General features: G+C 40.9%; 1 protein-coding gene across 1 annotated transcript in view; it reads left to right on the plus strand.

Annotated features, from left to right (window-relative positions):
* The window catches only part of LOC134342488 (regulator of microtubule dynamics protein 2), a 93,127-nt gene extending 70,075 nt beyond the window's left edge, over positions 1-23,052 (plus strand). The window contains exons 6-10 of the mRNA XM_063040686.1: positions 3,828-3,905; positions 14,683-14,781; positions 20,252-20,305; positions 20,439-20,516; positions 22,182-23,052. Coding sequence (XP_062896756.1) covers positions 3,828-3,905; positions 14,683-14,781; positions 20,252-20,305; positions 20,439-20,516; positions 22,182-22,235 — 363 coding nt within the window. The 3' untranslated portion in view covers positions 22,236-23,052. The remainder of the gene's footprint in view (positions 1-3,827; positions 3,906-14,682; positions 14,782-20,251; positions 20,306-20,438; positions 20,517-22,181) is intronic.
* Positions 23,053-23,494: the final 442 nt, after the last annotated feature.

Here is a 23,494-nt window from a genome sequence, read left to right on the forward strand (position 1 = left end):
ACAAAGCACATATCAGTAAACATACAGTCACATAAAAATATAATATAGCCCAAGTCTATAATATAGATCGATGGTGCATTGATGTTGTTGGCAAGAACAAGCTCACAGCAGTCCATAGACAAATGCAGTCTAGCTTGTCTTCCACTGAGTGAACACTGGTGGGAGGGGACAGTCCCCAATCCAGTGTGGACACCACACCACTCTGCCTCCAGCATCTCCGCTCCTGGGTGGCTGCAACAGGCAACCCTGCGGTGAGTCCTAGTCTGCATTACACCAAGGCCGTGCAGCTCCCCCACCGTCGGTCTTGCAATATTCTACATTACCAATGTCCAACAGGGTCTTGCGATCACAAGAAAAACAGCCAGGACCACCACTCGCTGTTAGACTGCACACCGCCCTCATGCACTGACTCCGATGCCTTTCTGTAGCAGGCAGCAACACGTTCCACACCAAGTCCAGCTCCTCCTTTGATGGAGTACACCTGCAGTACTTGAAGTTCTTAACATCCAACAGTGGTCAATACCTGCTCCTATAATATTAAGTTTACATAAAAAAGTACCATGTACTGCTGCAACACAGTTTATAAAAACTGTAGCTTTAACTCCCTTCTAGTGAACTGTAGCTTTGATGAACACTATGCTCAAGAATCACATACACAAATTTTAAAAAGGCAGTAACACCTTTGGTTGGACCCAGAGATGCCTCTGCGCCCATGTGCTGCTATCTTAAAGGAAGGTATTGCCATGAGGTCTTAAGCTTGTCTCTCTAGCAAAAATGTTATTAGTTAAGAGAGCGTCATGTTTCAAGAAGTTTTCCAGAAGGAGAAATTCACTGGTTAGTTTTCCATACACCTGGACGGCATGATTGGAAGGGGACGTTGCTTCCTTTCCAATCCTGGCATTGAATTGCCCTGGAGGATCAGTTTTCTCAAGGTTGCAATGAAAATCTTGCTCTACCTTGTTCCCGAGGTTCTTCATTTACTGAACCAAGCACCATGAGTGAATTCTTCTATCATAGAATCATTGGGAGGCTAGATTAATTTTATTCTTGACAGTAAAACTCACTCCCTAAAGATGGTGTTCCTCTTCCTGTTTGTCCTTTCAGAAGAAATTGTTGTACTCCCCATATTTTTCTATGAGCTGTCCATCTTACTATGTTTCTTTCAGGGAGGTGATATTAGTGCCAGGGCAGATGAGTTCTTGAGCTTTGTTAACAGTGAGGTATTTAGGTGCTGTTGCTGGAGTTGTCAATGAGAGTTCAGATACTGCATGGTTTGAATTTCAGATCAAGGAGTTTGACTAAGCTGTGGACATTCAGCCAAGATACTGTGTGTGAGGTTTTACAACAATTAAATTGTGGTTATTTTAAAAAATGAATATTGCAGTGGATGTCTTCAGAATGAAAAGTTGGAAATGGTTTTTGAAATGATAGTTTTTAAGTTTTGTTTGAGAACTGAAATGTTACGTCAATACGTTTTAGACTAGTTTTTTTTGTCATATTGCACATTTTTTATAGAATTAGAAACGTTACTATCCTGTAGGATAAAGGCACAATTTCAAAGTCATGCTCTAGTTATAAGTATGGAAAGAGAGATAAATAGACTAATATATATTGCATGAAATCCCAAACATCTAATGATCTATTATGAGATAGTTTTAGAGGTAATGGATTCTTTGGTTATTAGCTTTTAGAATTCTATTGGTTGCAGAATTTTCACTCCTGATCAGAAGGTACCAGATGGGATGCAATTATTTATGCAAAAAGGGAGGGAGAAAACAAGGGACTACTAATCTCTCATTGGTAGGGAATATGATGGAATGCACTATCAAGAATAAATTAATTCTCAAGTTGGTGGTCAGTGACTAGTTAGTTATCATAGGCATTGGTGCTTGAGTCCCGATAGCAACTCTCCATCATTCCATTCAAGAATTTTCCTACAGTACTTTTCAAAGTCTGTAACAGGAATTATTGGTTCTCCATTTGAACTAGAACATCTCATGCCCCATCGAACGGTCCCAGGTCAGGTATAGTGTGGGCTAGATACAGAGAGGACCTCCTTCTACATCGAACTGTCACGTACTCCACGGGCAGTGACAGCATGGGTCAGATACAGGATTAAACTCACTCTACACTGTCTCATCACACACTCTCAGGGCAGGGACGGTATTGGATAGATACAGAATGAAGTGCCCTTTACACTGTCCCATCACACACTCCCAGGGCAGGGACAGTAGGGGTTAGATACAGAGTGAAGCTCCCTCAAAACTGTTCCATCGCACACTCACATTGATACATATATAAAATATAATCTCCTAATATAGGGACAGTATGGGTTAGATATGGTAAAGCTCACCCTGTAGTCAGCCAGGAAACAAATCAGAATGGGATGTAAAGTGAAATGTCTGATTTTTTTTTATTGTAGTTTAACTGATTTGAAAGCCTCTTGAGCATCCTTAGCATTTTCCCAGGTGGGGGCTTGTGGTGAAGAATCTGCCTATGATCAAGGGGGCAACAGCCTCTTTCACGGCGTTTTGCTAGGTGCCTGGGGACGGCACTCGTTCTGGGTGAGGTCAGAGTCGGGCACATGCAGAAAATCAGAAACAACCAGCCACACCATCAGAATAGAATGACATCTCTTTAGAACAGAGATGATTTACGCAGAGGGTGGTGAATCTGTGGAATTCATTGTCACAGATGGCTGTGGAGGCCAAGTCACTGGGTATATTTAAAGTGAAGGCTGATAATTCTTGATCAGTAAGGGCATCAAAAGTTACAGGGAGATGGCAGGAAAAGGGGGTTGAGAGGGTTAATAAATCAGCCATGATCAAATGGGGAGGAGACTTAATGGGCCCAAATGTCTTAATTCTGCTGCTGTGTTTTATGGTCTTATTCACGGTCCATGTGAATAGTTTTACTGAGAGACTACATGTCATACTTCCCAGCTTATCAGGCAGGATGCAGAAAAGATCTTTCCCCTTGATGAGAAGTCTAGGATCAGGGGCTCAATTTCAGAATTAGGGGTGAGTCATTAAGGATTGGGAGGACAAGAACTTTCTTCATGCAAAGTGTAGAGAACCTTGGGAATTTTTACTGTGTGGCAGTGTGAAGGCTCTGCTGTGTTCATTGAAAACAGATTGATAGATGCCTAATATAAGACCATAAGACATAGGAGCAGAATTAGGTCATCTGGCCCATCAAGTCTGCTCCACCATTCAATCATGGCTGATCCTTTTTTTCAAATCTCCTCCTCAACCCCACTTCCCAGCCTTCTCCCTGTAACCTTTGATGCCATGTCCAACCAAGAACCTATCAATCTCTGCATCAGCGGCCTGGCCTCCACAGCTGAATGTGGCAATAAATTCCACAAATTCAACACCCTCTAGCTAAAGAAATTTCTCCACATCTCTGTTTTGAAAGGGCACCCCTCTATCCTGAGGCTGTGCCCTCTTGTCCCAGACTCTCCCACCATGGGAAACATCCTTTCCACATCTACTCTGTCCAGGCCTTTCAACATTCAAAATGTTTCAATGAGATCCCCTCTCATTCAGGACATTAATCAAAGAATAGGGAAGTCTAGAAGATGGTGCTTAGGTAAATCAATCATAATAATAAATGGTGGAAAAGACTCAGAGAACCAGATGGCATCCTCCAGCTTTTTTATGTAATGTAGACCAGAAAATTACAGAAAAGAATTTTGATTGAGAATGTGGAATTATTTTATTTGATTTGTTTTTTTTTTAAATATTTTGAAATGGTTTATATTTAAGGCAATATTTGCACATCGATATTCTGCACTAACTAGTTGCTTCCTTTTTGTTTTAAAATAGGAACATATCGATAAAGCAATTCAACTGAGGCCACAAGATCCCAATCTGCACTATCTTCTAGGAAGATGGTGCTATGCTGTAAGTTGGAAAACTTTGTAACCTACCTTTGGGATAATATGTAGCTCAGTGAGGCAGAGGTGCAATAGTCTTTCACTCTGTCTTTGTACTTTTCACTTTCTGCATTCCTTTACCAATAATATTTTATTATTTGGAGGAACTTTTCTTGTGAACTCACGTATAGGGCTCTTCAGAAACTACATGTAAAGTACTGTGAGCAGTTTAGATCTCTTCATTTAACGATGAATATATTTGGCTTAGATGCTATAAGACCATAAGACATAGGAGTAGAATTAGGCCATTCAGCCCATCGAGTCTGCTCTGCCATTCCACCATGGCTGATCCCGGATCTACTCAATCCCATTCCCCTGCCTTCTCACACAGCCTTTGATGCCGTGACCAATCAGGAACCAATCAACTTCCGCCTTAAATACACCCACAGATTTGGCCTCCACCGCAGTGTGTGGCAGAGCATTCCACAGATTCACTACTTTCTGGCTAAAAAAAAGTCCTCCTTACCTCTGTTCTAAAAGGTTACCCCTGTATTTTGAGGCTGTGCTCTCTAGTTCTGGATACCCCCACCATAGGAAACATCTTCACCACATCCACCCTATCTAGTCCTTTCAACATCCCCCACACATTCTTCTAAATTCCAGTGAGTACAAGCCCAAAACCACCAAACACTACTCATGTGTTAAACCTTTCATTCCCGGAATCATCCTTGTGAACCTTCTCTGGACTCACTCCAATAACAACATGTCCTTTCTGAAATATGGGGCCCAAAACTGTTGACAATACTCCAATTGCAGCCTGACTAGTGTCTTATAAAGGCTCAGCATTATCTCCTTGTTTTTATATCCTATTCCCCTTGGAATAAATGTCAACATTGCATTTGTCTTCTTTACCATAAACTCAACCCATAAATTAACCTTCTGGGAGTCTTGCACAAGGATTCCAAAGTCCCTCTGCACCTCTGATGTTTGAACCTTTTCCTCATTTAGATAATAGTGTGCTCTATTGTTCCTTTTAACAAAATGCAACATCGTACATTTCCCAACACTGTATTCCATCTGCCACTTCTTTTTACCCATTCTTACAATTTGTCTAAATCCTGCTGCAATCCCTTTGCTTCCTCAGCACTAGCTACCCCTCCATCTATCTTCATATAATCCACAAACTTTGCCACAAAGCCATCATTTTCATTATCCAGCAACACACATAAAAAATGCTGGTGAACACAACAGGCCAGGCAGCATCTCTAGGAAGAGGTACAGTTGACGTTTCAAGCCAAGACCCTTCATCAGGACTAACTGAAAGAAGAGATAGTAAGAGATGTGAAAGTGGGAGGGGGAGGGGGAGATCCAAAATGATAGGAGAAGACAGGAGGGGGAGGGATGGAGCCAAGAGCTGGACAGTTGATTGGCAAAAGGGATATGAGAGGATCATGGGACGGGAGGCCTAAGGAGAAAGAAGGAGGGAGCGGGGAAGCCCAGAGGATGGGTAAGGAGTATAGTGAGTGGGACAGAGGGAGAAAAAAGAGAGAGAGAAAAAAAAATTAATAATAAATAAATAACTGATGGGGTACGAAGGGGGGGTGGGGCATTAACGGAAGTTAGAGAAGTCAATGTTCATGCCATCAGGTTGGAGGCTACCCAGACGGAATGTAAGGTATTGTTCTCCAACCTGAGTGTGGCTTCATCTTGACAGTAGAGGAGGCCGTGGATAGGATACCAGAATATCAAAAATGTGTGACCACTGGGAGATCCTGCTTTCTCTGGTGGACAGAGTGTAGGTGTTCAGTGAAACGGTCTCCCAGCCCACATCGGGTCTCGCCAATGTATAGAAGGCCGCATCGGGAGCACCAGACACAGTATATCACCCCAGCCAACTCACAGGTGAAGTGTCACCTCACCTGGAAGGACTGTCTGGGGCCCTGAATGGTGGTGAGGGAGGAAGTGTAAGGGCATGTGTAGCACTTGTTCCGCTTACAAGGATAAGTGCCAGGAGGGAGATCGGTGGGAAGGGATGGGGGGAAACGAATGGACAAGGGAGTCGCATAGGGAGCGATCCCTGTGGAAGGCAGAGCGAGGGGGGGAGGGAAAGATGTGCTTAGTGGTGGGGTCCCGTTGGAGATGGCAGAAGTTACGGAGAATGATATGTTGGACCCGGAGGCTGCTGGGGTGGTAGGTGAGGACAAGTCATTGATAAACAATGTGAAAAGTAGCAGCCCCAATGTTGACCCCTGAGGAACACCACTAGTCATTGGCAGACAACCAGAAAAGGCCCCTTTTATTCCCACGCGCTGCCTCCTGCCTGTCAGCTATTCCTCTATCCATGCCAGTATCTTTCCTGTAACGCCACAGGATTTTATTTTCTTAAGCAGCCTCATGTGTAACACTTTATCAAATGCCTTCTGAAAATCCAAGTAAATGACATGCATTGCCTCTCCTTTCTCCAGCCCGCTTGTTACTTCCTCGAAGTTTAACAGATTTGTCAGGCAAGATCTCCCTTCACAGAAATCATGCTGACTTTGACTATTTTATTATCAGACTCCAAGTATTCCAAAATCTCATCCTTAATAATAAGCTCCAACACTTCCCCAATCACTGAGGTTAGGCTAACTGCCCTATAATTTCCTTCTTTTGCCTTCCTCCCTTCTTAAAGATTGGAGTGACATTTGCAATATTACCATCCTCCGGGACCATTGCCAGAGTCAAGTGGTTCATGAAAATTCACAACCAATGCATCTGTTACCTCTTCAACAACCTCTCTCAGGACTCTGGGATGTAGTCCATCTAGTCCAGGTGACTTATCCACCTTAAAACTTTTGAGTTTGCTTAGCATTTTTTCTCTTGTAATAGCAATGGCACTCATTACTGCTCCCTGACACTCACGGACCTCTGGCATACTGCTAGGTCTTCCACAGTGAAGACTGATGCAAAGTGTCCGTTAAGTTCATCTGCCATTTCTTTGTTCCCCATTACTACATTACCAGAATCATTTTCCAGTAGTCCAAAATCAACTCTCACCTCCTTTTTACTCATTACATAACTGGAAAAAAACTTTTAGTATCCTGATTTATATTATTCGCTACTCTGCCCTCATATTTCATCATTTCCCTTCTTATAGTTTTCTTAGTTGCCTTTTGTTGGATTTTAAAATCTTCCCAATTATCCAACTTCCCATTACCTTATATGCCCTTTCATTGGCTTTTATGCAGTCCTTTACTTCCCTTGTCAGCCACAGTTGCCATTGAGAACTACCTCCTCTGTGGGACATATCTATCCTGCGCCTTGTGAACTACTCCAAGAAACTTCAACCATCTCTGCTCTGCTGTCAAGTCCTCCGGTATTCTTCCCCAATCCACCTGGGCAAGCTCCTCTCTCGTGCCTCTGTAATTCCTGTTATTCCCAGTATCCTCCTCCGATCCACCTGGGCAAGCTCCCCTCTCGGGACTCTGTAATTCCCAGTATCCTCCTCCAATCTGCCTGGGCAAGCTCCCCTCTCATGCCTCTGTAATTCCCGTTATTCCCAGTATCCTCCTCCAATCCACCCGGACAAGCTCCCCTCTCGTGCCTCTGTAATTCCCGTTATTCCCAGTATCCTCCTCCAATCCACCTGGGCAAGTTCCTCTCTCATGCCTCTGTAATTCCCGTTATTCCCAGTATCCTCCTCCAATCCACCTGGGCAAGTTCCTCTCTCATGCCTCTGTAATTCCCAGTATCGTCGTCCGAACCGCCTGGTCAAGCTCTCCTCTCGTGCCTCTGTAATTCCCATTATTCCCAGTATCCTCCTATGATCCACCTGGGCAAGCTCCCCTCTCATGCCTCTGTAGTTCCAGTTATTCCATTGCGATACTGATACATGTGACTTATGCTTCTCCCTCTCAAATTGTAGTATGAATTCAATCGTTATGACCACTGCCTTCTAAGGGTTCCTTTACATTAAGCTCCCTAATGAGAACTGGGATGTTACATAACACCCAATCTAAAATAGCCTTTCCCTGAGTAGGCTCAAGCACAAGCTGCTCTAAAAACCTATGTCACAGGCATTCAACAAATTCCCTCTCTTGTGATCCGACACCAACTTGATTTTCCCAATCCCTTTGCATATTGAAGTCCCCATTACAATTGTGTCATTACCCTTATTACATGCCTTTTCCAGCTTTTTGCAATCTCAACCCCATATCTTGACTACTATTTGGAGGCCTATATACGATTCCCATATGTTTTTTTCACCCTCTCAGTTTCTTAACTCCATCCACAAAGTGGGGCCTTAGCGGAAGTTAGAGAAGTCAATGTTCATGCCATCAGGTTGGAGGCTACCCAGACGGAAAATTTGCCCCACCTCCCCCTCGTACCCCATCTGTTACTCATTTTTATGCACACATTCTTTCTCTCACTCTCCTTTTTCTCCCTCTGTCCCTCTGAATATACCTCTTGCCCATCCTCTGGGTCACCCCCCCCCTTGTCTTTCTTCCCGGACCTCCTGTCCCATGATCCTCTCGTATCCCCTTTTGCCTATCACCTGTCCAGCTCTCGGCTCTATCCCTCCCCCTCCTGTCTTCTCCTATCATTTTGCATCTCCCCCTCCCCCTCCTGCTTTCAAATCCCTTACTCACTCTTCCTTCAGTTAGTCCTGACGAAGGGTCTCGGCCTGAAACGTCGACTGCGCCTCTTCCTATAGATGCTGCTTGGCCTGCTGCGTTCACCAGCAACTTTGATGTATGTTGCTTGAATTTCCAGCATCTGCAGAATTCCTGTTGTACTTGTAAACCTGCTGGCTTATCCTCGGCTCTATCATACTGGTTCCCATCCCCTTGCCATATTAGTTTAGACCACTCCCAATAGCTCTAGTAAATTTGCCCGCAAGAATATTGGTCAGTGTAACCTGTCCCTTTTGTACAGATCCCACCTGCCCCAGAAGAGGTCCCAATTAGCCAGAAATCTAAATCCCTGCCCCTGCTCCAATTCTTCAGCCGTACATTTATCTGCCACTTATTCTATTCCTATCCTCACTGTCACGCGGCATGACAGGAAACCGGAGATTACTATTTTTGAGGTCCTGCTTCTCAGCTTCCTTCCTAACCCCCTATATTCTTTTTGCAGGACCTCCTCCCTTTTTCTACCAAGTCGTTGGTACTAGTATCTACCACGACTTCTGGCTGCTCATCCTCTCTTTTCAGGATATTATGGACGCATTCGGAAACATCACAGACCCTGGCACCTGGGAGGCAAAATACCATCTGTGTTTCTTTTTCGCATCCACAGAATCACCTGTCTGTCCCCCTGACTATAGAGTCCCCTATCACTGCTGCCATCCTCTTCAGTTCCCAACCCTTCTGAGCCATGGGGCCAGACTCAGTGCCAGAGGCACGGCCGCTGTTGCTTCCCCCAGGTAGGTCATCCCCTCCACAACAGTACTCAAAATGGAGTACTTACTGTTTAGGGGGACTGCCATAGGGGTGCTCTCCGTTATCTGAAGTTCTCCCTTCCCTCTCCTGACAGTCACCCACTTAGCTGTCTCTTGTAGCCTTTGAGGGTTATGGGGATCTAGCACTTGAGTCAGTGGTAACTATCTAGACAAACATTTGAACTGCCAAGGCATGAAAGGATAGGAACTAAGTGCAGGTAAGTGGGATTAGCTTTGAATACTCTATGGTCAGCATGGACACAAGAGGAGGGGTTGCAAAAGTATAAGTCTATGATGCTTAATGAGAGGCAATCCCATTGAAACACACAGAATAGCAGTAACCATGAGGATGATAATTCCTCCAAATGGAGTGCCCAGAACCTAGATTCTTAACTTCAAAAGGAGTGGGCCATTCAGGACAGTGGTATACAATCCATACCATTCCCTTAGCCCAAACGCACTGCATAGAAAACTCACTAGGACAAACTGCAGAGGGTGTGATGGTCAATTAGATATGGTGAAGTCATGGGTGAATGATCTAGTACAAAGGTTTGTTTTAGCATTGTACTGCCAGCTAAATCCCAAACACAAAGCTGAATTCATTCATTCTTATATGCAGGAAATGTCAGCGTTAGCCATTGTGATCACATCAGCTTCACATCACTGGGAAGGAGATCTGAAAGAGGTTCAGGCGTCCGATAGCAGTGGGGATGAAACTTGTTGAGCAGGAGCAGAAGTGGGAACCACATTCATTATGGAATGACGGGAATTTTTTTAAAAAGAAAGCAGAAAGAGCATGAAAAAAGTAACATAGAATATTTAAAAAATATTTTTAGATATTCAATTACCCTGTGAACAGGAAGAGAACTGTACGACCAAAAATTGAAACTAAATTTATTAAAGTATGTATGCAGTATACAACCCTGAGATTTATCTTCCCACAGACAGCCACAAAACAAATAACACCATAGAAACCATTCAAAGAAAATGTCAAGCACCCTACATGCAAACATATCGCATAAATTGCAAAAAGTGAGTGAAAAACACAGAATGGAAAACATCAAACCACAGTTCAGTTCAATTTAGCGTTGTGTCATTCATTGACTGCAGACCACCCTGATCAAAATTGCACAAAATAGCAATTTAGTAAAAGAATAACCAGAAACACATCAAAACATGAACTACAGAATCCAATCCACATCGATTAAACTTTCCCCAAGACCCAAGATTCCGGCAGCATCGAGTGAGAGGAAGGGAGAGACTGATCAAACACAGGCATCTTTCTCCAGCAGCAGCTCTCACCCCGTCTCCAGTAATCACACCCCTGCTCCAAACCTCACTGAACTCCCTCAGAGACTGCAAAGCGCCAGATTTGCTCAACTGGCCTAAAAACGCACCATCAAAAATGTAAATCACAGGTTCAAACAGTAGCAGAATTATATTTGAAAGAAGAAGAAGATATAAAAGAAATAGTTTTGTGAACTGTCTAAAGGACTCCACCATTGGTAGTGTTGATTGTTGGCACGATCTCCTTTTGTAAGATAAAAGGCCTTTGCTGGAAGGTTTTAGAATTTAAAAACTGAGAGGTCTTGTTACAGTTGTAAAAGTGATACCTTGGCCATGGATGGAAAACTGTACACAGTTTTGGATCCCTTACCTGAAGAAGGACTTTGGATTTGGAGGCAGTCCAAAGTAAATTTAGAAGAATGAACAATGACCTTATTCAAATATATAAAATCCCAAAGGGATCAATAGCGTAGATGTTGAAATGTTTTCACGGTAACGTAGATGTTGAAAGTCATAAACTAGGAGACATAATTACAAACTAAGTGGCTGCTTAGTTTGAGGTGCATAAACATTTCTTCTCTGAGTGTAGAGATGCTCTGGAATTCTCTGCCCCCACCCCCACCAAGGTAGTGGAGACAACATCATTTGAATTATTTAAAATAGAAATTAAAGTGGTCAAGGAATTGAGGGTTTTGGGGAACCAACAAGATAGAGGGGTTGAGGCCACCATAGATCAACCATGATGTTATAGAATATTGAGGCAGACTTAAGGTGCCTGGTGACATACTACTCCTAATTACGTATTGTGATGGGATTCTGAATTATCCCTTATGAACTGTGCTTTTATAAAGAAAGAGAGAGAGCGTGCAGCTGGTGGAGGCACTGCTGAGAGCTGTACAGCACAAACAACTTGTTATTGAGTGCGAGAGAGGCAAAGACTGCTCACAGTTTGTTTGGAATTTCTGCAAGGACACTGCCTGCTTCTGAGTTCCTACAGAGAGAGAAGGGAGGAGCTACTTGGTGGACAGCTGGTGTTCAGCACAGCAGTATTTAAACCAACGTAATTGCTTGTTTCCCAGGACACGCAGACGCACTAAGGTGTGGTGAAGTTACCACTATCCTGTTCAGGTGCCCACGAGTGTGGGACTGAGGATCGATTGTGAGGGATCGATCTGTGGTTATTAATGTGTGAAAGAGCGACCCGGTGGAGTCTGCTAGTGTGTCTAACCTTTGCCTGGGTTGGTAGACTATCACTTGAAGACGGTGCTCTTAAGTTGGTCAAGTTTGGCTAACTTGGAAGTTTCGGAGGACAACGGGAAGAATCGACGGCATCAGCTTACTCAGACAACCACAACACCTCTCTCTCCATCACTACTCAACTCAATACTACGAACTGAACTGATTCCCTTTACTCATCATTGTAAGACTGTATCCATTTATCCCCTAGGCTTGAAGAAGAAGCTTGGTTTTTATATATTTCCACATATATATATGTGTGTGTGTGTGTGTGTGTGTGTATATATATATATGTATATATATGTGTGTGTGTATATATATATGTATATATATGTGTGTGTGTATATATATATATGTATATATAACCATTGCTAACCTGTTTGATATATCTGTATTTATATTGCTGTATTGCATAGTTACTAATAAATACCGTTAGTTTACAGCAATACCAGACTCCAAGGTGTTTTCCATTTCTGCTGGTTCTTTAACCCGTCACGGGGTATGTGACAGTATGTTCTTGTCCAATGCCCAAAAACACAAAATTATTGGTTCTGTATCATATTGATGGAGGAACACAAAGCGGTGTCTAGTGACAATTTATTTTAAGTTGCACTGAAAGTGAGTATCTCTAAATTGTAATGGAAATGCACGACCCTACATTAGGCAGTCTGTATCTGGCCATCCTAATAGCAGATCTAAGGGTATGATAGTAAACTATCAATTATAGTTGTTGACTTATTCTTATACCTCAATTGTGTTCCCTTGCACAACTTTGAAATTGACAATGAAGTCATTCATCAGACTGGCTGTATCAGCTCCTCGTTTGGCAGACTCACACAAAGCCCTTTATAGATAAATTATTTTTCCCAGAAATGTTTTCTTTTCATTATTCTCTTAAACGGACCACATCATGGATATGCTCTGGATGTCATATCAGCAATTTAAACTTTTCTTTTGTTATTGGTACTAAGTAGCAAATTAGTGTGTACAATGTTGGAAAAGTCAAAGTAAATTTATTATCTAACTGTGTATATGTTACCAGATGCAGCTTTGAGATTAATTTTCTTGCAGACATTTACAGAAAAATGAAGAAATACAAGTTATTTTGTGGAAACCCATACATAAAGACTGGCAAAACAAATGAAGGCAAATTGCGCAAATAAATAATAATGAGAACATGAGATGTAGAGTCCTTGAAAGTGATTCTGTAGGTTGTGGAATCAGTTCAAAGTTGAGGTGAATGAAGTTATCCACAGTTCAGGAACCCGATAGTGGTGGGATACTAAATGTTGCCGGTTGTGCGAGACCCAAGGCTCCTATACCTCCAGACTGATGGTTGTAGCAAGAAGAGAGCATGGCCTGGGTGTGAGAGTCCTTCATGATGGATGTTGTGAGAAAGCCAAGAGTCTTTATATGAAGAAATAAAGGCAATTAGTACAAACATAAAAAGTCCTAGAAAAATTAATGATGCAGAAAGCCAATAAATCCATGGGGCCTAATAATCTCCACCCTAAAGATAGCCTTGGAAATAGTGGATAAATTTGCTGACATTCTTCCAAAGTGCTGTAGTTTATGGAACAGTTCCTTCAGTTTGGAAAGTGGCAAAGATAACCCATAATTATAACACACTGTAGGTCACACACCCATTTTACTCTCCATAAGTCTGCAGTCATCCAATAGACTGTTACCTGTGTTACTATTTGCACCAGGAACATTACCTGTGCTCACTTATAAATGTTTTTTTTTTGTTTTCAAATCTTTCAATAGATTCATTAACAACTTCAGTAATACAACTCTGTCAGATATCTTGACTTGCAATTCAAATAGTATCACAGAGTGCTATTATGCCTAGTCCCATTGACGCGCACCATACCCCTCCATCCATGTATCTATCCAAACTTTTCTTAAATGTTGCAATTGAACGTGCAGTCACCACTCCGTGGCAGTTTGTTCCGTACTCACGCCACCGTTGGAGTGAAGAAGTTCTTCCTCAGGTTCCTCTTAATTACCTTTCACCCTAAACCAAGGACCTCTAGTTCTGGTCTCACCCAACCTGAGGGGAAAAAGGCTATTCACCTTATAATATCTACACGCATAATTTTGTATACCTCTGTCAAATCTCCCCTCATTCTCCTATGCTTGCACGAATAAATCCTAATCTCTCCCTATAACTCAGGTCCTCAAGTCCCAAAACATTCTTGTCAATCTTCTCAGTACTCTTTCAATCTTATTTACATCTTTCCTGTAGGTAGGTGACCAGAACAGCATGCAAGATACTCCAACTAATTCAGCCTCACCAACCTCTTATGCAACTTTAACGGAACATTCCAACTCCTGTACTCAGTACTCCAATTCATGAAGGCCAACGTTCCAAAAGCTCTTTTTACAATGCTATCTACCTGTGACGCCAGTTTCAAGGAAGTGTGCATCTGTATTCCCAGATCTTTGTTCTACCACAGTTCTCAGTGTCCTGCTGTTCACTGTGCAAGACCTACCATGCAACTCCCAAAGTGCAACACCTCACACTTGTCCCTCAACAGATCTGATTTATTGCTACACTCTTGCCAAGCATTTGTTTGGTTGGCAAGACATTAAGCTGTAGAATTACCCACGAATTTTGTTAGCCTCTAGGCTTCCATTTCTCAAAGACGTATCATGAAAAATGCCTCTTCGGCCAAGCTTTTTGTCACTCACCATAACATCTCCCTAGATATTGGTTTGGTTTCATGTTTTACTTCTGTATAATGAATTTAAAAGGTTTTCTCTGTCAAGGGTTAGAGTTGTTGTAAGCTGATTCCAAAATTAATACTAATATTTAATTTCAGTGCTTGTCTTTATAAGAATTGTGTTGCTTGGTTTGCAGGCTTCTCAGTTGACATGGATTGAAAGAAAAGTAGCTACAGCCTTGTTTGGAGAGCCACCAACTTCAACCATACAAGATGCATTGCAATGTTTTCTCAAGGTAATAAACCAACCAGTTACTCAATTTTCAGTATCCTATGAGCAATTTAGGTTGCTCAATTATACTGGGGAGTGTATTACTTGTATTAGTCAATTATGAAGACTGGGATTAATTGATAGAGACAGCAAGATAAATTGAAATGCCTATGCTTTGTGTATCGATATCTGCAATTTTAGTTTTGAGCTTTTATAGTCCCTGACCCAGTCCCCAAATGTGCATTCCAACAAGAGTTACAGGACTCTGTTCAGTTGTTCCAAATATAACAATACAAGACAAAAAAATGGGCATTTCAGAAAAGATTTTTGTTGCTAGCTCATTGTTTCATTTTTAACATTCTGTGTGGCTGATGGTTCCAGTCATTAGTGAAATTATGATCTTCATATAATTAATTATACGCTTGAAACCTATGCTTTCTGGCAGTTGTGTCATTGTTGTGCAAGTTACACATAATTTATGTTAATTTATGACTGTCCTCATCTTGCGTGCTGCTTTTGCAAAAGGCTAATTTTTAGGCATCTATACCTCTGTATATATGCCTTGACAACAGTAAACGAACTTGAAAATTGGTTTCACTTACTCTGAAACCATAGTTTTACAGTTAATGGTCTATATAATTCAAGCTGACATCATATGCAGATATTCAAAACTAATAGAATATGCTGTGTTTAAATACTGAAGATAGAACATAAAGTCAAAGAACACTACAGTACAGAAATAGACCCTTCAGTCTATCTAGTATGTACTGAACCATTAAAATGCCTAGTCCAATCTTTCTGCAGCAAGACCACAGCCGTCCATACCCCTCTCATCCATGTACCTATCCAAATTTCTCTTAAATGTTGAAATCGACCTCACATCCACCATTTGTACCGGCAGCTCATTCTACATTCTCGCCACCCCCTTAAGTGAAGAAATTTCCCTTAAACATTTTGCCTTTTACCCTAAATCCATGATCTCTAGTTGTAGTAATACACACAAAATGCTGGAGGAACTCGGCAGGCCAGGCAAACAAAACGGCCAATGAACTTAACGGGTACTTTACATCATTCTTCACTGTGGAAGACACTAGCAGTATAGCAGAGGTTTGTAAGTATCAGGGAGCAGGATTGAGTGCCATTGTTATTACAAAGGAAAAGTGCTAGGCAAACTTGAAGATCTTAAGGCAGATAAGTCACCTGGACCAGATGGACTACATCCCAGAGTCCTGAGAGAGGTTGCTGAAGAGATTAACGGATGCGTTGGTCATGATCTTTCAAGAATCACTTGATTCTGGCATGGTTCCAGAGGACTGAAAGATTGCAAATTTCACTCTAAGAGGGGAGGAAGGCAAAAGAAAGGAAATTATTGGCCAGTTAGCCTAACCTCAGTGGTTGGGAAAGTGTTGGCGTCTATTATTAAGGATGAGGTTTTGGGGTACTTGGAGACTAATGATAAAATAAGTCAAAGTCAGCATGGTTTCTGTGAAGGGAAATCTTGCCTGACAAATCTGTTAAAGTTCTTCAAGGAGGTAACAAGCAGAGTGGACAAAGGAGAGTCAGTGGATGTCATTTACTTGGATTTTCAGAAGGCATTTAATAAGGTACCACATTTGAGGCTACTTAACAAGATAAGATCCTATAGCATTACAGGAAAGACACTGGCATGGATAGAGGAATGATTGTCAGGCAGGAGACAACGAGTGGGAATAAAGGGGACCTGTTCTGATTGGCTGCCAGTGACTAGTGGTGTTCCTCAGGTATCAGTATTTGGACCACTACTTTTCACGTTGTTTATCAATGATTTAGATAATGGAAGTGATGGCTTTGTGGCAAAGTTTGTAGATGATACGAAGATAGATGAAGTGTTAGGTAGTGCTGAGGAAGCAATGCGACTACAGCAGGACTTTAACAAATTGGAAGAATGGGCAAAAAAGTGGCAGATAGAATACAGTGTTGGGAAATGTATGATATTGCAACTTGGTGAAAGGAACAATAGAGCAGACTATTATCTAAATGGGGAATAGGTTCAAACATCAGAGGTGCAGAAGGACTTAGGAGTCCTAGTGCAAGACTCCCAAAAGGTTAAGAAGGCAAATGCATTTATTTCAAGGATGGTGTAAGGTCAGACATGCACGAAATGAAAGAAACATGGGTCAGGGCAGCATTGATGGTGGAGGAAGGGAAGCCCCTGTCTTTGAAGAAGGAGGACATGTCATTCATTCTGAAATGAAAAGCCTCATCCTGAGAGCAGATGTGGCGACGACAGAGGAATTGAGAGAAATAGTTAGCACTTTTACAAGTGGCAGGGTGGGAAGAGGTCTAGTCCAGGTAGCTGTGAGAATCAGTGGGTTTATAAAAGATATCAGTAAATAAACTGTCTCCAGAGATAGAGACAGAAAAATCAAGAAAGGAGAGAGGGGTATTGGAAATGGACCAGGTAAGTTTGAGGGCAGTGTGGACTTTGGAGACAAAGTTGATGAAGTTGATGAACTCAGCATGTGTGCAGGAAGCAGCACCAATGCAGTCATTGATGTAGCATAGTCCCACTCAACCTCAGTGGGGGTAAGAAACTTGTTTGCATTACCCTATCTATACCCCTCATAACTTAGCAAACCTCTGTAAAATCCGTCTCAGTTTTCTACGTTCTAGGGATTAAAGTTCTAACCTATCCAACCTTTCCTTGTAACTCAGGTCCTCAAGTCCTGGCAACATCCTTATGTATTTTCTCTGCACTCTTTCAATCTTATTTACATCTTTCTTGTAGGTAAGTGACCAAAGCTGCTCGTAATACTCCAAATTAGGCCTCACCAATGTCTTAATACAACTTCAACATAACATCCCAACTCCTGTTCTCAGTACATTGATTTATGAAGGACAATGTACCAAATGCTTTCTTTACGACCCTATCTGCCTGTGATGCCACTTTCAATGAATTATGGACCTGTATTCCCAGATCCCTATGTTCTACTGCACTCCTCAGTGCCCTACCACTCAAAGTATAAGATATGCCCTGGTTGGTCCTTACAAAGTGCAACACCTCGCACTTCCCTGCATTGAATTCCATTTGCTATTTTTCAGCCCATTTTTCCAGCTGGTCCGGATCCTGCTGCAAGTTTTGATATAGTCTTCCTTGCTGTCCACTACACCCCCAATCTTTGCTGATGTAGTTTACCACATTATCATCCAGATTGTTAATATAGATGACAAACAACAATGGACCCAACACCAATCCCTGCAGCACAGCACTAGTCACAGGCCTCCAATCCGAGAGCCAGTGATCTACTACCGCTCTCTGCCTTTTCTGAGAAGGCAATATCTAATCCAGTTTACAAACTCTTCTTGAATGCCAAGCGACTGAACCTTCTTGACCAACTTCCCACGCAGGACCTTGTCAAAGGCCTCGTGAATGTTCATGTAAACAACATCCACTGCCTTGCCTTCATCAACATTCCAAGTAATTTCAGGAAAAACTCTATAAGATTGCTTAGACGTGATGTACTTTCCACAAAGCCATGTTGACTATTCCTAATCAGTCCTTGTCTTTCCAAATATTTAATGTCCAGTCCCTTAGAGTACCTTCCATTAACTTTCCCACTGCTGATGTCAGGCTCAATAGTCTCTAATTTCCTAGTTTATTCTTAGAGCTTTTCTTAAACAACGGAACAACATTAGCTATCTTCCCATACTCCGGCACCTTACTATTGCTAAGGATGTTTTAAATATCTCTGCTAGGACCCCTACAATTTCTTCTCCAGCTTCCCACAGGGTCCAAGAGAACACATTGTCAGGCCATGGGGATTTATCCACCCTAATTTGCCTCAAGACAGTAAACATGTCCTCCACAGTAAACTGAATGGGGTCCATAACCTCACTGCTGCATTGCCTCAGGTCTATAAACTCTGTGTCCGTCACCTGAGTAAAAACAGATGCAAAAATCCTTTTAAGATCTCTCCCATCTCTTTAGGCTCCACGTATAGATTACCACTCTGATCTTCTAGAGGACCAATTTGGTCCATTGCTCTCATTTTGCTCTTCACGTAAACCCTTGGGGTTCTCCTTCACCTTGTCTGCTAGAGCAACCTTACATCTCTCCTTTTATCCCTCCTGATTTCCTTCTGTAGTATTCCCTTCCATGTCTTTCTTATACTCCTCAAATACCTCATTCATTACTACCTGCCTATACCTGCTATGCATCACCTCCTTTTCCTTAGCCAAATTCTCAATATCTCTCAAAAATCAAGGTTCCCTAAAACTTGTATCCTTTTATCCTTGCCTTTTATCGTGACAGGAACATAAAAACTCCAATTTCTCCAGCTTAGAATTTTGAAACTAATGACATTATGATCATGAGATGCAAAGTGTTCCCCCATGCAAACTTCTGTCACCTGCCCTCATTCCCTAATAGGAGATCTGGTATCACACTCCCTCTAGTTGGGATTCTATGTACTGATTAAGGATCTTTCCTGAACAAGTTTGACTAACTCGTTCCCATCCAGTCCTTTTACAATATAGGAGTCCCAATTAATATGTGGAAAGTTAAAATCACCTACTATCACAACCTTATGTTTCTTGCAATAGTCTGCGATCTTGCTACAAATTTGCTCCCCTAAATCCTGTGGACTATTGCATGGTCTATAATATAATCCTATGAACATGGTCATACTTTTCTTCGTCCTCAGTTCTACCCATAAAGTCTCACTAGACGAGCTGTTCAGTCTGTCCTGACTGAGCACTGCTATGACATTTTTCCTGACTAGTAATGCCATCCCTCCCCTTTTAATAACCCCTATCATGTCTAAAACCACAGATCCCCAGAACACTGAGAGGCCTGTCCTGCCCCTCCTGCAACCAAGTCTCAGTAGTGCTACAATGTCATAATTCCACTGGCAGATCCATGCCCTAAGCTCAATCGCCTTTCCAACAATAGTGCTTGCATTGAAGTATATGCAGCTCTGGATATTAGTCCCACCATGTTCAATCTTTTGATTTCTGACTTTGTATGTAGGCTTAACAACATCCTGCTCCACAACCACTTTACTGTCTGGTCTGGTGCTCTGGTTCCTATCCCCTTGCAACTCTAGTTTAAACTCTTACCCGTCTCTCCCCCCACCATTCAGCACTAGCAACATTACAAAGCTGTTCATAGAGAGGTCTTCAATCAAAAAATTAACCCACAATAAGGTATCATTAAGACAATCCACGACATCTGTAATTAAGGAAAAAGGGTGATTTAAAGAAGGAAGAGAGGTAATGACAGGGATTTTGAAAGAGATAAAGCCTAGGCAGCTGAAAGCATAGCTGCCATTAATGAGATAATAGAAGTCTGTGCTGTATACAACCCAGCTATCTTCCGATCCGTAGGCATCAGTATGAGAGATCTGCTGGTCAATTTACTAGTCTCTCTAGTGGAGTCTCATTGTTCATTCTTCAAATTAACTATTTCCTTTTCAGTTTAAATTTTATGTAAATGTGTTTGGTCTTGAATTTTCTAGGTAGAGGAAATACACCCAAGATATTCCAAAGCTAACTGTATTTATTTGACAAAGGTAGGTACTATAATTTCCTTATGTCATCGAGGTATAATTATAGAGCCATTTTAAATTTCCCAACTATGTGTACGTACTGATTCCCGATGCTGTTTGTGATACATTGCACATCCTCCCTGTGTTTTACTTGCAGTGTTACAAAGAACTTGGACAGAACACTAACGCACAAACATGGTGCGACATGGCTGCTTCCTTTCCTGATGCTGTAGAGGTACTAGATATTGAAATTAATGCCACTAAAATAAGCAGTTTAACCTTTTCCTGTATATACATGAAGTATTGTGAGAATACATGAACTGACTCTAATTATATTTTGCAAGCCAAATTTGATCTGAGGTTGTTTATGGTGTGCTTTGTGATACAGTGACATGATCTTATCAATACCTGGGTCTGACCTCCTGAGGACGAAGCATCAGTATTACTGTTGAGTTTGATGACCTGTAGGAGATTGACCTAATGAGAATCAAATTCCTTTGACTGGAAGTACGCACGTGCCCTTGCATGGCAACAATGGTGTTGTAATTGACTTTTGAAAGAACTTTTAGGGAGAGAAAGCTTTCCCAAATCCCCAGTGCATAATGACAATGTATGTCTGTGAATGTGGATGGCAGATTCCGAGGGAATCTAGATATGTTTGTGACCGAAACTGATCTACGCCAGCAGCTGCATTGTGCTGCTGAGGTGCCTTTAATATTAACCACAAAAACATGAGAAAGTCTGCAGATCTTGGAAATCTAAAGCAACACACGCAAAATACTGGAGGAACTCAGCAGATCGGACATCGTCTATGGAAGTGAATAAATAGTTGACTTTTCAGGCCAAGACTCTTCTTCAGGACTGAGAAGGAATGGGGGGGGGGTGATGTCAGAATAAAGAGGAGGGATGGGGAAAGAGGATAGCTAGAAGGTGATAAGTGAAGCCAGATGGGTGAGAAAGGTCAAGGGCTGGGGAAGAAAGAATCTGATAGGAGAAGAGAGTGGACCACAGGAGAAAGGGAAGAAGGAAGTAATAGCAAGTTATATTCTGATTAAGGGTGCATGTAGAGCCTCAGTTTGTAAAATTTCTGCTTTTAATTAAATAATTTGGCTCTTGAGATAAATCCAAGAATTAAGGCCATATCAGCATTAATTATAGGAGCAGAATTAAGCCAATCGACAATCATGACTACTCTGCCATTTCATTATGGCAGATTTATTATCCCTCTCAACCCCATTCTCCTGCCTTCTCCCTGTAAACTTGACATCCTTACTAATCAAGGACTGATTCATGCCTTGAAAATTTCCCCTTTGTCTTAGTGATCAAAACAAAAAATAGTTGATGAAAGCAGTGTTCAATTTTAATGTGGCAGCTTCTAATTATTTAAAAGTATAACTTTTATTAATCAGTATAACTAAGTATTTAGTTCACATTGTTTACTAAGGCCTTAATAAAACCCCTGCCTACTCCTTCACAATGCATAGCAAGTGTGTGGTAGTCAGTGTTCCTTCCAATATACATTTCCAAAACTTCTGCAGAAATTTGGAAGCTTTTGAACTTTTTATGTTAATGATTTATGTAATTTGATGCTCAGTGCTTTTTATTATCTTTCCATATCATACCTCAACAAAATCTCAGTTCCCTAGACTCTTGATAATAACTCTACTTTCAGCTTCTATTTCAGACAATTTTCTTGTTAATTATAATTCCTTAAGACCTTTCAGCATGCTCCCTCTCTTACTTCCCACAATATTACTTCAATTGCACTCCTTAAATCCCTAACACATATAGGGTGATTGGCAAAATTTAATATTAGGAGAAGCAGGTATAAAAGTACCAGTTCACAGGAAGTGGCATTTCTAGAATATTCTCATGGGTATTTTCCTTTCCTTCTCCACAGGAACAAGAACTTCAAGAAGAATTCGAAAGCCTTCTCTCTGTCCTCAAGCAATGAATTTTATTCCTTTGAATACAATTCTGAAAATGGGTTAAATGTTTGAATGATATAACTGCACTATAATTTGTCTTTGTGGGAAGGGACATAATTGTTACATTCAAAAACCAGCACTGAGGATCACTACTTTTGACTGGCACTGAATTTTGCTTTATAGATTTATTTATTGAATCATGCTAAATTTGTTGATCCTAACCTTAATCTGTTAAAGCACAAAAGTGAATGTATCCATGCTATAACAGTTACAAATTCAAAAGAATTATGGACTATATTTAAAAACAATTTTAATTGTATTTACTGTATAATTTCTATAATTACTCTAATATATCTATAATATCTTTATAACATCTGTGAGATTTTTTAATAATTTGCAGATGCCATTACTTGCCTTTTACTATAAATGTTACCAGCGGTCCAAAGTAAGAAAAAGTCTAAATGTGAGCTTGCTTTTTTTATTTTAATTGAAAGAACACAAATATGAACATATATAATTGATTTCAAAAGAATTACTTTGATTTTATTTAATCAATTTTTACAAAAATTAATAAAGATTTCACTGGTTCCAAAGTTTCTGTTTTTCATGTTATAAACAATAAAACTGTGTGCAGGAGAGAGAATTTGAAGGTTTCTTTACTACACAATTCAAATTCAAGTTTATCATCACAAGTTAATTTTCACATCTCCTGCTTAAAATAATTATGAAATGATAAAATTTATTGTTTGTGGGAAGTCAAATTCACGGGAGTGCACCCATCACCGTGACTGACTTGATTTTGAATTTTTTGTGTACCTCTCTGATACATACATGCTTCAAAAGTGAATACATGTTAAATAAAAGCTAAATAATCCTAATTTTATTGTCTCCAGCCTTTTAGAGAAAAAATACATCAAAATATTTCTTACTTACAATGCTGACTTTTTAGCAGCTAAGCTGTAAGTGACCATGCTCTTAGAATAACTGTCTTGTTGAAATCCTATGATAAAAATCATATATTTCCTATTATAATTTATAGTTTTTGTTTATCTTTTGCACTGTACTGCAGCAAACAACAAATTCCAAGACATACTGTATGCCAGTGACATTAATTATGATTCTGGCTATGAGGGGTTCGTAATACAATATCCCACTAAAGAATTTACCTTATTATTTTCCTGTTAAGGCTGAGCACCTTGAAAGTTGATAACTTTATCTTTTGTATTTGGCTTTCATTTATATTTTAGAATTTGAATGAAAATATTAACCACGATGACATTAGAAT

The sequence above is a fragment of the Mobula hypostoma genome, chromosome 2, assembly GCF_963921235.1.
Source record: "Mobula hypostoma chromosome 2, sMobHyp1.1, whole genome shotgun sequence".
NCBI lineage: Eukaryota > Metazoa > Chordata > Chondrichthyes > Myliobatiformes > Myliobatidae > Mobula > Mobula hypostoma.